Source organism: Cebus imitator, unplaced genomic scaffold (genome assembly GCF_001604975.1).
Source record: "Cebus imitator isolate Cc_AM_T3 unplaced genomic scaffold, Cebus_imitator-1.0 Scaffold216, whole genome shotgun sequence".
NCBI lineage: Eukaryota > Metazoa > Chordata > Mammalia > Primates > Cebidae > Cebus > Cebus imitator.
Window position 1 is genome coordinate 992,414 of NW_016107531.1, and position 13,871 is coordinate 1,006,284.

Here is a 13,871-nt window from a genome sequence, read left to right on the forward strand (position 1 = left end):
AGAAGCTGGATATGGTGGCATGTACCTGTAGTCCCAGCTACTTGGGAGGCTGAGATAGAAGAATCACTTGAACCCAGGAGGTGGAGGTTGCAGTGAGCTGAGATCACGCCACTGCGCTCCAGCCTAGGTGGCAGAGCAAGACTCCTTTTTAAAAAAAAAATTGCCCACGATTACTCAGGAGCAAATGCTTTGAACATTCTGGTATATGTCTTCCCCACCTTTTTCTTCTTCAGAAAATAATAATAATTATCATAAAAATAGCCGAGGCACAGTGGCTCGCACCTGTAATCCCAGCACTTTGGGAGGCTGAGGCGGATGGATCACCTGAGGTTAAGAGTTTAAGACCAGCCTGGCCAACATGATGAAACCCCGTCTCTACTAAAAATACAAAATTAGCCGGGCGTGGTGTCGCATGCCTGTAGTCCCAGCTACTCGGGGGGCTAAGACAGGAGAATCGCTTGAACCCTGGAGGTGGAGGTTGTAGTGAGCCCAGACTGTGCCATTGCACTCCAACCTGGGCAACAAAAGAGAAACTTTGTCTCAAAAAAACAGACAAAAATAAACAAAAAACAGGACAAAGATGTGAAACTACAGGGTCATGTTGATCCACAAATTTTGTTGGCTCCTTGGTGGAGTGGGTGGGAGGTCCCTAACAGGGGGGCTGAAGAATGCTGGGGCTCTGGACAGGAATCCCAGCCTCTGCCCTGACCCTATGCCCCAACATTGCAGGGTTCCAGGCTCGGCCAGAGCTCCTGGAGGTGTTCAGCACGGAGTTCCAGATGCGCCTCCTCTGGGGCAGTCAGGGTGCCAGCAGCAGCCAGGCCCGGCGCTATGAGAAGTTCGACAAGGTCCTCACTGCCCTGTCCCACAAGCTGGAGCCTGCCGTCCGCTCCAGCGAGCTGTGACCCCAGGGACCTTCCCCCTCTGCAGCTGCGGACAGCGTCAGGGGCAGAGGGGCACAGACCTTTCCCCAGAGCACCCCAAGGACACTGTGATCAACCCGAGAATGTTCTGGGTTCAACTCCAGCACCTCCCTTGCACCCCCAGGGTCCTGCATGGACTCTGGGTTCCATTCCACCTGCTAAACACTCACCAGGTCTCCGTTGAGGAAGAACAGGAACGCCGGTTCCCCCACCAGCTTCTGCTGCTCCCCTTCCTGCTGGGGTTCCCCGTTTTCGAGCCATGGGAGGCTGTTCACGCCTCCTCACTCTCCATCAGTCCCTCACCCACACAGAGGCCTCCATCTCGCTGTAAATAAGTCTGTGTGTGCTGTAAATAGATGTACAGAAGCCGTGTTCTTTCTTTCATATAATAAACTTTTATGACTCTTTATTCTGTCTCTCAGCCTCCTGGGGTGGAAGGAAGCACCTTTTCTCAGGTGAAAGGTAGAAAACTTCATTCAACAAATGTTGTGAGTGAGTGGTGAGTATCTGGAGCCAGTGGCGTGTAGGTAAAGAAAGGCAGATTTGTCAGAGACAGTATGAAAGAGCATTGCAGGGTAGCAATGGGCAGATCAGCAGAAGAGGAGCTGACTGCAAAGAGGCAAAGGCTTGCTGTGAGTTTTTATAGATGGTGCTTCTGCTGTGTGCTGAAGGGGGCTTTCTGCAGTACTGGTAATGCCAAGGTTGCAGTGGGCTAACCTACAGGTGTCTGGTGAGAAGTTGGGCACAAGAGGGCTGTGTGTCCTGAACCATCAAGAGGGCAGGCTTCGAGCTTATCTGCTTTTCCTTTTTCCTTTCCCCTGGTCCTGTCAGCCTGACTCATTTCCCCTAATTAGGATTCTACAACAAATAATTCTTTAGCACCTGGGACATTCCAGGTTGTGCCAGGAGCTGGGGTTACAGCAAATATGAAAACCCAGTCCTTCCTCTCTGGGAGCTCACAGACCAGCGGGAGAGATAAACAGCTAATTCCAACCTAGTGCTCCTACCCCATGCCCTGCCCCGGGATGCCATGGTAACAGTTCCCACAAATGCACGACCAGAAATCTGAGGGTTTGGGGTGGACAGGCTTTTTGAAATCTATGATCCCAACCCCCTCTTGTAGTCTGAGACCTGGAAGGAGAAGGGACTTTTCCCAGGTCACAGCAGCAGAGTCGGAAAGGCTCAACCTGGCTTCCAGGACCCAGACTTCGCTCCTTTTTTCTCCTTCATAGTGGGAACTACTCATTTTTTTTTTTTTTTTTTTTTTTCCTGAGACGGCTTCACTCTTGTTGCCCAGGCTATAGTGCAGTAGTGTGATCTTGGGTCACTGCACCCTCCACCTCCCAGCTTCAAAGGATTCTCCTGCGTCAGCCTCCTGAGTAGCCAGGATTACTGGTGCTCGCCACCACGCCTGGCTAATTTTTGTATTTTTAGTAGAGACACAGTTTCACCATGTTGACCAGGCTGGTCTTGAACTCTCGACCTCAGGTGATCGCCTGACTCAGCCTCCCAAAGTGCTGGGATTATAACCTGACTGGAACTATTTATTTCTTTTCAGGCTTTGATATTTGGCCCCAGAAGTCCTGGTGTGTGTGTGTGTGTGTTTGTGTGTATTTGTGTGTGTGTAACTATGTGTTGAGGTTGGTAGGGACAGGGAGAGAGTCTTTGTGGTGGGCCATGAAGACTGTTGCCTTGGTTCCCTTACTCTGGTGGCTGGGGGAGGTGGGCAACGTGGATCAAAACGAATCCAGGCCAAGCTGGAGGCCTGGGGAGCCTGTGCGTTGAACCTCAAACGTCTGGAGTCCTTTGCCTTCTGAATCCTTTGACCAAAAGAGGCTGATAACATGTAGCGAGCACTAGGGCTCTGGTAACAGCCAGACTTGGGTTTAGTTCTATTGTTTAACAGCTGCGTGACATTGGGTAAGAGGCTTAACCTCTTCGGTCCCAAATACGTCCTTATTGAGATGGGGACAACAGAAGCCGTCTCCTAGGACTGATGCCAAGCATTGGGCGACAGTTGCTGCTAGGTGAGGGAGAGTCCTGTTTCATACACAATGAAATGTCGATGATCATTTATTAATTACTTTCTGAGCCAAACAATTTGTGTGCCTTTATGTCATTGAAACACCACCATTTCTCTGGATAGCAGGTACTATTGTCACATTATAAGGTGTATAGGCACTTAGCACTAATGGCACAGAGTAAGTGCTCACCAAAAGCTGTTAGTGAGGGCACTTTTGTCATATAAAAGAATAAAGCATGGAAAAGGCGCTTTGCAAGGCGTAAGGTTCCGCACAAGTTTTTGCTGTAATTGTTACGTCGCCCTTTGTGGTCATAATCCTTTATTTATTCTTTCTGAGCTACTACGATGGTCCCCTAGTTACCGTGGCCATGGAAACGCGGCCCGCCGTCCCAGATTGGACGGTTCGCGGGCTCCCCCTGGAGGCCACCTTCCGGTTCTCCTGCGGAACGACTGGGCCGGTCTTGGAGGCGGAGAGAGGGGTGTCGGGAGTTGTAGGCGATGGGCGTGGCTGCTGCGGAGCGGTGCACGCCGGAAGTTGTAGTTCCCGGGCGAGACGGTTGGCTGCCCTACGCCGACCTCGGGCCTCACCGGGATGGCGGCTGTGACGCGCGGCTGCCGGCCCTGGGGCTCGCTCCTCGGGCTGCTCGGGCTGGTCTCGGCCGCGGCCGCCGCCTGGGACCTGGCTTCTCTGCGCTGCAGCTTGGGCGCCTTTTGCGAATGCGACTTCCGGCCCGACTTGCAGGGTGAGGTGCCAGGGAGCCCAGAGCGAGGGGCGGGCGGACTTGGGAGCGCTGGGAGCCCGGCTGGCCCTGGCCGGAGCAGCTGAGGACCCAGAGGGCTGTGGGACCGCGGGGCGGGGCCCGCAGACTTGCGAGGGTGGAGGGTACCCGTTGGGGTCCAGGAGCCCCTGCCAATCTGGAGAGAGGTCTTAGGCCTCCCCAGAATGGCCTGGCTGTCAAGGGAGAAACGCGCCTTGGGGATGGCCGGGGTCTGGGGCTGACCCCGTTGACAGCTCGCTTTTATGGCTGAGTGCAATGTAGAGGATCGCCTGGTGGGGGCGGGGCCGAGCTGAATCAGGCCTGAAGTTGGCTCTTTTCCGCCACAGACCCCAAGGGCCCCGTGCCATGTGTATAGTCAGCTTGGACAAACGTAAGGACACAGGAGTCCCAGACCAGGTTCCAGACATGACGTTCCTCTTGAACCTCTGCCTTGGTGGGTTGTGTCCTCACCATCCTCCTGTGGCCCTAGGTCTGGAGTGTGACCTGGCTCAGCACCTAGCCGGCCAGCATCTGGCCAAGGCGCTGGTGGTGAAGGCGCTGAAGGCCTTTGTGTGGAACCCAGCCCCCACCAAGCCGCTGGTCCTCTCCCTGCACGGCTGGACTGGCACCGGGAAGTCCTATGTCAGCTCCCTGCTGGCGCACTACCTCTTCCAGGGCGGCCTCCACAGCCCCCGCGTGCACCACTTTTCTCCCGTTATCCACTTTCCCCAGCCCAGCCACATCAAGCGCTACAAGGTAGGCTGGATGCGTCCTTGACCGCTGTTCTCCTCACCATGCGGTGACACCCTAGGGAATAAGTCCTGAGCCCAGACAAGGGAGTCACCTGCTCCAGGCCACACAGCCAGTTGCAGCCCCAGCCCTCAGGACCCATCCTGCACAGACCTTGGGAAGGTGCCATTCTACCTAGCAGGGAGCACTTTGATTCCTTGGGGCAGTAAGGAACCCTGGCAGTACCTACCTGCCAGGGTTGTTGTGAGGAACATGAGATTATATCACTGCAGATATTAGTTATTGAGCACCTACGTTTGTCAGATAATCTACACTATTGTCCTGCTGGAAATCAGCCCCAATTTGTGGCTCAGAATAAGCATGGGGAAATACTGACTCTTACTACTACTGTTGTTGATTGCAAGGTACCTTCCAGGCTGGTCTGTTTCAGATCATCCTGCTGGGTAGGTTCAGGGAGCAGGAAGGAGCCTTCCCCTTTTACAGAAAGCAGCAGGTGTCATGGAAAGAGCCCCGAACAGAGAAGTGGGAGGCTTGGGTTTGAGTCCCTGTTCTCTTGCTGACTGGCTGTGTGACATTGGGTGAGTCTCTGCCCCTCTCTGGGATACAGTTTCACCATCAGTCTCACTAAGGGGTTGGTGCTCTCTGGGAAACATCTCCCTAGAAAGGAAATTAGTTCTCGGTTTGGGAAGAGGTCTGGGGTTGGGGGAGTTTCTCCAGCCTCCCTCGAACTCCTGTCTCTCTCCTGCAGAAGGATCTTAAGAGCTGGGTCCAAGGGAACCTCACTGCCTGTGGCCGCTCCCTCTTCCTCTTTGATGAGATGGACAGGATGCCCCCAGGTCTGATGGAAGTCCTGCAGCCTTTTCTGGGCTCCTCCTGGGTTGTATATGGGACCAACTACCGCAAAGCCATCTTCATCTTCATCAGGTGGGGCCTGGCTTTGCAGGGGGCACGGTGGGGGGCCACTTCTCGGACGTTAGTCTATCTATATATCCTTGGCCTGTGCTTCCAGCAGAATCCAATTCCCCCTGGGCCCAGCTGGGCCTTCCCAGTGCCCCCAATACTCTCAGAGGTGACACTGTCATTCAGCCTGGTTGATTTCCCCTTGGACACTCTCAGCTCATTCTTGGGCTCAATCTTTTTTTTTTTTTGGTGATGGAGTTTCACTCTTGTTGCCCAGGCTAGAGTGCAATGATGCGATCTTAGCTCACCACAGCCTCCACCACCAGGGTTCAAGCGATTCTCCTGTCTCAGCCTCCCGAGTAACTGGGATTACAGGCATGCGCCACCACGCCCAGCTAATTTTGTATTTTTAGTGGAGGTGGGGTTTCTCTATGTTGGTAGGGCCGATTTCGAACTCCTGACCTCAGGTGATCCTCCTGCCTCGGCCTCCCAAAGTGCTGGGATTACAGGCATGAGCCACTGCGCCTGGCCTGGGTTCAGTCTTTTTGATTGCCACTTCTTTGTGGAAGCCCTGCCAGGTCAAGAAGTTTTCCTTCTTTTGTGGCGAGGAGGAAACAGGCCTCGGAAAAACAGGGGCTGAGTTCTTGTCCTTTAGTCCCAGCTCTCAGAATCCTTGCTGTGCTTCCTCAGGCAGCATGGCTCCCGTCTCTGAGCCTCTGCCTCTGCTTCTGAATAGCGAGGCCAATGATGATACCCCGATGTCCTCCTGGAGGTTCAGCGAGGGAAAGTCAGTTAAGGGACACAAAAGTGTTTTGTAAACTGTAAAGTACGTGGCATGTATAGGTGAATTACAGGGGCATGAGGGAAGTGGAGCATTTTCAGTGGGGTTGGCTCCTCCTGGCACTGAACCATGCTCCTAGGTCGTGTCAGGTGACATCGGGGAAGCGAGGGCCAAATCCTGCCCTGTACTAATCCTCATCTGAGTCTCAGCCTGGGTCTCCCATGGTTTTAGCAACACGGGTGGCGAGCAGATCAACGAGGTGGCACTAGAGGCATGGCGCAGCCGCCGGGACCGCGAGGAGATCCTGCTGCAGGAGCTGGAGCCGGTCATTACCCGTGCAGTGCTGGACAACCCGCTCCGTGAGTCTGGCTCAGTAACCCCCCCCCGGGGGCTTCACCCATACCCAGGGGGCCAGGTTCTCTCGGGGTCTCATAGTTTGCCCGCTGACCCAGGAGTCTGAGCCCAGGCTTTGGCAGTCCCAGCTCTGTGACCTTGGGTGAGCCTTACAGCCCCTGAGTCCTACACCTAGAAGGTGACTGAGGGGACCGGGGCCAGCATCTTCCCTCCTGCCCCTGGGAGGTGGGGCCGGCTTCTCCCGTCTTGTGAAGCACAAAGTCCTCTCCCCACCCGCCCTTTCTGCAGATGGCTTCTCACGCTCAGGCATCATGGAAGAGCACCTCCTAGACGCAGTGGTGCCCTTCCTCCCGCTCCAGCGGCACCACGTCCGGCACTGTGTACTCAACGAGATGGCCCAGCTGGGCCTGGAGCCAAGGGATGAGGTTGTCCAGGCTGTGCTGGACAGCACCACCTTCTTCCCTGAGGATGAGCAGCTCTTCTCCTCCAACGGCTGCAAGACCGTGGCCTCCCGAATCGCCTTCTTCCTCTGACTCCCCAGGTGGTGTCCTTGTCCTCCCCTCATGGCTAGGCCATGCAGGAAAGGCCCGGGGTCTCTGTTACAGGGACCCAGAGCACCACGTGAGATGAAGAGAGTGTCGGCTAGGCCACGGGACAGACGGCCAGGAAGGGCCCTGGCCTCTAAACTGGCTCAAGAGCATCTTGGCTGCTGCCACCTTCCCCAGGGAAACCCCTGGTCATCCCAGAACCTCACAGAGCCTTGACCTCCCCTGCAGCCTGAGCCTTCTTACTGTGAATTGTAACTCAGGGACTGTGGCTCGTGGCGGCCCTCCCTCCTCAGTCTGCCTCCTTGGTCGGGCACCACGCCCCCTCCCCTCTGCCCCACACCCTGTGTTTGTATCATCAAGCCAGGTGGACACTGTTCTCAGTTTCCAGAAATGGAGGGACTCAAGCTACCACTTGGGCCTGGTTTTAGAAGTTTTTAATTTTATAAAAGAAGAGAATAAGTATAATAAACTCAGCTATGGGACCAGCGGACTGTTAAGACTTTTGTTTATTTTATTTATTGAGATGCAATGGTATGATCTCCGCCTCCTGGGTTCTAAGCAATTCTCCTGCCTCAACCTCCCAAGTAGCTGGGATTACAGGCATGTGCCACTGTGCCAGCTAATTTTGTATTTTTAGTAGAGATGGGGTTCCTCCATGTTAGTCAGGCTGGTCTTGAACTCCCGACCTCAGGTGATCTGCTGGCCTTGGCCTCCCAAAGTGCTGGGATTATAGGCGTTAGCCACCATGCCTGACCGATAAGATTTTTAATTGCTCTGGAAGGAGGCAGCTGGCCGAGTGCCAGTGTGGGAAGTGGTGGGTAGAACTGCTCCCCTCCCCAGCAAGAAGTGAGGGGCTGGGTGGTCCCTTCAGAGCGCTTCACAGTCGGTGAGGTCCTGACCAACCTCAGTTTTGCTGAGACTGGGGCTGGGTCCCCAGATGGACTCGGCCTTGCTGGAAGTTGAGCTCATGCTCTGGCTCTTGCCCTGGGCAGCCTCAGCCTCGCTGGGCCTCTGGCTCTGGCCTTGGACATCCTTAGTCTTGCTGAGACTCCCGTTTGAGTCATAGAAAACCTCAGTCTTGGCAGAACTTCGGAGCAGTCCCCGGCTTCTGCCCTGGGTGGCATCAACCTTGCTGGGTCTCCAGCTCCGGCCACAAGCAGCCCTGGCCTTTCTGGGCCTCTGCCTTGGGCTCCGGGTGGTCTTGGTCTTGCTGGGTGCCTGCCTTGGGCTCTGGGTGGCCTCGATCTTGCTGGAGCTCTGCCTCTGGCCCTGGCTGGACTTGATTTTTCTGGGACCATGGCTCAGTGCCTCCCGGTTGTTCCCAGAGTCTGAGGATTGCATCTTCAGCTGTGACGAGTCAGAGAATGTCACGGTGGTGGCTGAGGTGCTCCTGTATTCCTGGCAGGTAGCTGACGTCCCATTCTCTGAGGTGCCTGTGGTCCTGACTGGGATGGGTGTGCCAAGAGCGCCCATCAGGCCTGCCACACCTGCCCTGGACAGCTCCAGGAAAAGGGGCTTCCCAAAAGGAAAGCCAAAGGGAAAAGCCTGCAGATCAACCCTGCCCAGCCCTGCAGCGACCCAGACCTTGAGGGGCAGGGCTGTGGGATGGGGGGAGATGCTCAAGAGCCCCCTTCACCCTGTCCCAGGCCTCCGTTCTGTGGCTGCCCCTTCCCTCTGTGTTCCCACTGCAGCAGACAACACCTGAATCCCCTACCTGCATCCCACCCTCCTGCACTTCCGTCCTCACCCCCACTAAAAGGCCCTAAATGCGCCCACAGCCCGGGCTTCCCCCACACTGTCTGCCCTGTCTCCTGGCTGTCAGGTCATCGGGCAGCCTTCTTCCTTTCGGAGCTTAGAGCTCATGTCCCAGGGCAAGGACTATGCCAGTCATCCCTGCGCCCAGTGTTGAGCATAGGCCTGGCCTAGGCACTTGGTGGATTTGCTGGATTCACGAAATGAAGAAAGGGCTGGGCCCTGCCACCCCCTGAGGGCTGTGCACACCCGTCCTAGGGCCTCTAAGGAGCAGCGACCTGGTTCTTCACTTCTGTCTCCTCCAGGTGGGGGCCCTGTGGAACTGGGGCTAGAAGCCCCTGTCAGTGCACAGGGTTTGTGAGCTTATTTCAGGGACAGGCCTGGGAGGGAACCAGAGTGGAGGAGCAGCTTCCGTGAAGTGCCTGGACCAAGCCTCAGGCTCCCTGCCGTGCTGGGCACTGCCCGTTGAGTCCCCTGTAAGAGCATTACTCACACTCTAGAGCCGCTCGCCCCAGGCCACCCAGCTGTCAGCAGTGGCCGAACTCACATCTAGGCCAGCGGTCTTAGACCCCTGACCTTTGACCATCCTGCTCCCTTGGCTTCCTGAGGCCTGGCGGGAGCACCAGGGACTTACAGTCAATGCTAGAGGCTGAAGAGGTCTGGTCAAGGTAGCTGTCAGACAGGGACTCCATCTTTCTAAGGATGAGCTCTGGTTTCTTCTCCTGTGGCAAGAAACAGGCTTTGTAGTTCACATGGTAGGAGGCCCGTGCAGCTGTGCCTCTGGAAGACCAAAGGCCCTGGGACTCTTCAGTGGTCATTCCCCTGAGCTCAGAGTTCCTTGAAGGTGCCAGGTTAGGGTGGGGTGGGGACGTGGAGAGACTAAACCTGGCAGGAAGGGGAGTGGCCAGGCTAGACAGGTGTGGTGCCATGAGAACAGCTGTGTTTAAGGGGATGCTAGCGCCTTAATCTTTTCAGCTGCAAAATGAAAATTAGTTCAGCTGTGGGACAGGCTTCTATAAATGGGAAAAGGCTGTGCCCTGGGGAATGCTTCCTGAGGATTTGAGGGGCTTCTCTCTGCCTTACCCTCTTCCATTCTCCGAGCACAAGTAGGGCTGGAGGGAAGGGGAGAACTACTGGTACTAATGACTATCTCACTGACCAGGAAACCAAGGCTCAGAGCCCCTAAAAATCCCGCCCAGGGTCACTCAGTTAAGAAGCAGAGAGGCTGAGTTTGATTCCAGGCTGCGGGTCTCTGCCCACATTTATACCTGCAGACAACGAGGCGCACCACAGTGCCCCAGCCGCCAGCTGGGGGTTGCACTCTGGGTTCCTGCCCTGGGCTCCGTCCACTTCACCCAGCATCTCCCTGGGGGAGGGAGCCCCTGACTTCAGGGGACACACAGAGGGAAGGTGTGTACTTTAATATTCATTCTAACATGAGCTAGAAGACGGAAGAGCTAGCATTTTCTTTTATCTCTTCTTCTTTAGACGGGGTCTTGCTCTCTCACTCAGGTTGGCATGCAGTGGTATGATTAAGGCTCACCACAGCCTTAACCTCTTGAGCTCAAGAGATCCTCTTGCCTCAGCCTCCCAAGTAGCTGGGACTAAAGGCACACACCATGCCTGGCTAATTCTTGTATTTTTTGTAGAGATAGGGTTTTGGCCATGTTTCCCAGGCTAGTCTTGAACACCTGGGCTCAAACGAGCTGCCCATCTTGGCCTCCCAAAGTGCTGGGATTACAGGCATGAGCCACTGCGCCCGCCCACATTTTCTACTGATGGCAAAGGATGCTGGTATTCCTGTACTTCAATTGCGTAAAGTTTCCTTTGAACATAAGTGTACTTGACATCTACCAGCAGGAGAATAGAGAAACACACAGTAGGGTAGGATGGAATATTCTACAGCACCAGCGAGAGGGAGCAGGCTGCTGCCACCAGCCGTAGCGTGGGTGATGTCACCATGCTGTCCGTTTATGTGAAGAAAAGACAAAACTCATGTTTGGCGTTAGGAATCAGGACAGCCTTGTAGGTGGGATGGGCTAAGGGAGGGGCCTCAAAGGGGGCCCCAAGGGGCTTCTGGGAGCTGGGAAAGTGTTCTTTCTCCATCTGGATAATGATATCATGGGTGTAATGCAATCTGTGAAAATTCATCAAACTGGTACTTAGGATTTGTGCACTTTTCTATGTTCATGTTACATTCAATAAGAGGTTTTCAGAAACAAATTTAAGAATTAAGAAAATTCTTGGGGCTGGCTACAGTGGCTCATGCCTGTAATACCAACACTGGGAGGCCCAGGAATGCAGATCACTTAAGCCCAACAAAAATACTAAAAATACAAAAAATTAGCTGGGCGTTGTGGTGTGCACCTGTAATCCCAGCTACCTGGGAGGCTAAGGCATGAGAATTACATGAACCCAGGAGTGGAGGTTGCAGTGAACTGAGATTATGCCACTGCACTCCAGCCCAGGTGACAGAGCAAGACTCTGTCTCAAAAAAAAAAAAAAAAAAAAAAAAAAAAAAAAAAAAAAAAAAAAAAAAAAAAAAAAAAAAAAAAAATTCTGTCACAAGTGGCAAGTGGCTAGTACACACAGTAGAATTCGTGACAGTGACCATGGGCAGGGGTGTGACTCCCCTCTGTGAGTCTGTGCACCTGTGCCCACATCCCCACACACCTTCCCTCAGGAGCACCCCTTGCTGGTGCCATCCCCATCTCACAGCAAGATGTCCCCAGCCCCTCACACAGCTGAGGGGTTGCAGAGCCAGGCCTGGAAGCCAGACTCCACTGGCCTGCATGCCGAAGCCCTGGGCTGGGGTACGCTCTGCCCCGACCCCCAGCGCCCCAGGCCCTGGCATGTGTTCCACTTACCTCTTTTTTCTCCTCCTTCTCTTCCTCCTCCTTGGGGGCCTCAGCCTCTCCCCCTGAGCCTTCTGGTTCTGCCTGCAGGAACTCAGGAGCCGCCTTCAGCTCCTCGGAGGTCTCAGTCAAAGGCTTCCCCTGCATCCATGAGTGTCGCAGGGCCCAGGCCTTCTGGCGCTCCAACTCCCACTGCCTGAGCATCCTGCCAAGTGACGCCCCCCAAGGCAGAGTCAGCCTCCCTGGCCCATGCTGGTCACTCCAAGACTGGACAATGACCCGGGCATGCAGCTGGAGCCAGAGGAGCCTGGCGCTACAGCCATTCCCCAGCCCTAGCTGGTGCCCCTTGCTCCAGCACTTACCCCACAATGCCTTGTGGGCCACCGGCCTGCAGGCTGCCCTCCACCATCTGCTCCAGCTGCAGCCTGGCCAGGTGGGCTACCTGGGTGCTAAGCACCTCCTCCACTGACATGCCCGGGAAGAGGTTGGTCATCAGCAGGGACAGCTGCCATGAAAGGGGGTGACCAGAGTCAGGTGAGGGCCAGAGCAAGGAGCAGACAGTGTGATGCTGCCCTGACCCCCCGCACAGCCCAGCTTGGCCCTTCCCAGGGCTGAAGAAAGAAGAATTTTGCAAAGTGTTTTGTCTTTGTTTTTTGAGATGGAGTCTCACTCTGTCGCCCAGGCTGGAGGGTAGTGGCACAATCTCGGCTCACAGCAACCTCTGCCTCCCGGGTTGAAGCGATTCTCGTGCCCCAGTCTCCTAAGTAGCTGGGATTACAAGTGTGTACCACCATGCCTGCCTAATTTTTGTATTTTTAGTAGAGACGGGGTTTCACCATGTTGGCCAGACTGGTCTCAAACTCCTGACCTCATGATCTACCTGACTTGGCCTCCCAAAGTGCTCGGATTACAGGCGTGAGCCACTGCGCCTGGCCTTATGATTGTTTTCAAACCAGATTTCTTTGGGGGCCGAGAAGTATCTTTATGCACCAGGTATGACTCTGGAGCCTGTCCTCCTGACATGGCAGGAACCCACCTTTGGTTGCTTGGGGTTGAGGAGCAGGACAGTGGCCACATCCTGGCGGGCCCCAAAAATGTTCTGCAGCAGCTGCCGGCTCTTGGCCCGGTACAGGTAGTACTGGGCCTTCTGGGGGTTGTGCCGGATGGCCGTGGAGAAGTGTTCCTCTGCTTTCTGGAACTGCCTGCAGGACACAGTGGGTCCCAAGCTGCCATGAGCTGGGCCATCTGTGGGGAAAATGGTGGCTTCTGGGCTTCACTAAGGAGTTAGGGGGAAACCAGGTTGGGTCTGCTCCCCTCACCATGCCCCTCTCTGCTCTCTCCATCAGCTACATCCTTGATGGAACCAACACTTAGATCCCAGTGTGAAACTCCAACATCAATGAATATTTTTATGATTTTGGGGTAGGGAAGGCCTTTCTGAGAATGTCATAAACCCATCAGCTAAAATGAAAATATTAATTTGACTGTGATTAAGTTCCAAGTTATTGAGTAGTAAAAACATCACAAAGAAAAGCAATATATAGGGAAAATATATTTTGCCACATATAGTAGACAATAGGCTAATATTCTCAGTCTACAAAGAACCCTTATGACCAATTTTCTTTTTTTGAGATGGATTCTGGCTCTGTTGTCCAGGCTGGAGTCCAGTGGCACAATTTCAGCTCACTGCAACCTCCGCCTCCTGGGTTCAAGTGATTCTCCTGCCTCACACTGCCTCCCCAGTCTCCCACATAGCTGGGGTTACAGGGGCACGGCACCATGCCCAACTAATTTTTGTATTTTTAGTAGACACTGGGTTCACCATGTTGGCCAGGCTGGTCATGAATGTCTGACCTTGTGATCCACCCACCTTGGCCTCCCAAAGTGCTAGGACTACAGGAGAGTGAAGGCTCTTTAGTGAAGACTTGGAAAATAAAATGGATATTTAAGAAACATAGGGCTAGGCACGGTGGCTCACACCTGTAATCCTATTACTTTGGGAGGACAAGATAGGCAGGTCGCTTGAGGCCAAGGGTTCGAGATCAGCCTGGGCAACATGGTGAAACTCTGTTTCTACTAAAAATACAAAAATCAGCCGGGCATGGTGGTACGCACCTGTAATCCCAGCTACTCAGGAGGCTGAGGCAGGAGGATTGCTTGATTCCAGGAGACAGAGGTTGAGGTGAGCCAAAATCCCACCACTAGCCTGGATGACAGATCAAGACCC

General features: G+C 54.4%; 3 protein-coding genes across 18 annotated transcripts in view; 2 read left to right on the top strand and 1 right to left on the bottom strand.

Moving 5' to 3' along the window:
• SH2D3C (SH2 domain containing 3C) overlaps positions 1-1,332 on the top strand; it is a 41,642-nt gene extending 40,310 nt beyond the window's left edge. For all 10 annotated transcript variants that reach the window (XM_017549061.2, XM_017549063.2, XM_017549065.2 and 7 more), the window contains one exon: positions 730-1,332. In XM_017549061.2, coding sequence (XP_017404550.1) covers positions 730-905 — 176 coding nt within the window. In that variant the 3' untranslated portion in view covers positions 906-1,332. The remainder of the gene's footprint in view (positions 1-729) is intronic.
• Positions 1,333-3,365: 2,033 nt separating this feature from the next.
• TOR2A (torsin family 2 member A) lies at positions 3,366-7,523 on the top strand. 3 transcript variants are annotated; one of them, XM_017549075.2, is made up of 5 exons: positions 3,416-3,689; positions 4,195-4,460; positions 5,203-5,378; positions 6,367-6,494; positions 6,778-7,523. In XM_017549075.2, exons 1-5 carry the CDS (start codon positions 3,539-3,541, stop codon positions 7,020-7,022), a joined length of 966 nt encoding a protein of 321 aa, XP_017404564.1. In that variant the 5' UTR covers positions 3,416-3,538; the 3' UTR covers positions 7,023-7,523. The 3 variants fall into 3 exon arrangements, with proteins under 3 accessions (XP_017404565.1, XP_017404564.1, XP_017404566.1); XM_017549076.2 differs by lacking the exon at positions 4,195-4,460 and having other exon boundaries at positions 3,366-3,689; XM_017549077.2 differs by lacking the exon at positions 6,367-6,494 and having other exon boundaries at positions 6,778-6,913.
• A 193-nt stretch (positions 7,524-7,716) lies between these two features.
• TTC16 (tetratricopeptide repeat domain 16) overlaps positions 7,717-13,871 on the bottom strand; it is a 15,266-nt gene continuing 9,111 nt past the window's right edge. For 3 of the 5 annotated variants that reach the window (XM_017549069.2, XM_017549068.2, XM_017549070.2), the window contains 5 exons: positions 12,681-12,846; positions 12,007-12,149; positions 11,657-11,849; positions 9,424-9,511; positions 7,717-8,482 (listed from right to left, as the gene is read on the bottom strand). In XM_017549069.2, coding sequence (XP_017404558.1) covers positions 7,905-8,482; positions 9,424-9,511; positions 11,657-11,849; positions 12,007-12,149; positions 12,681-12,846 — 1,168 coding nt within the window. In that variant the 3' untranslated portion in view covers positions 7,717-7,904. Of the gene's footprint in view, positions 8,538-9,423; positions 9,512-11,656; positions 11,850-12,006; positions 12,150-12,680; positions 12,847-13,871 lie in introns of all 5 variants that reach the window. The other 2 variants (XM_037745904.1, XM_037745905.1) reach the window with 2 other exon arrangements.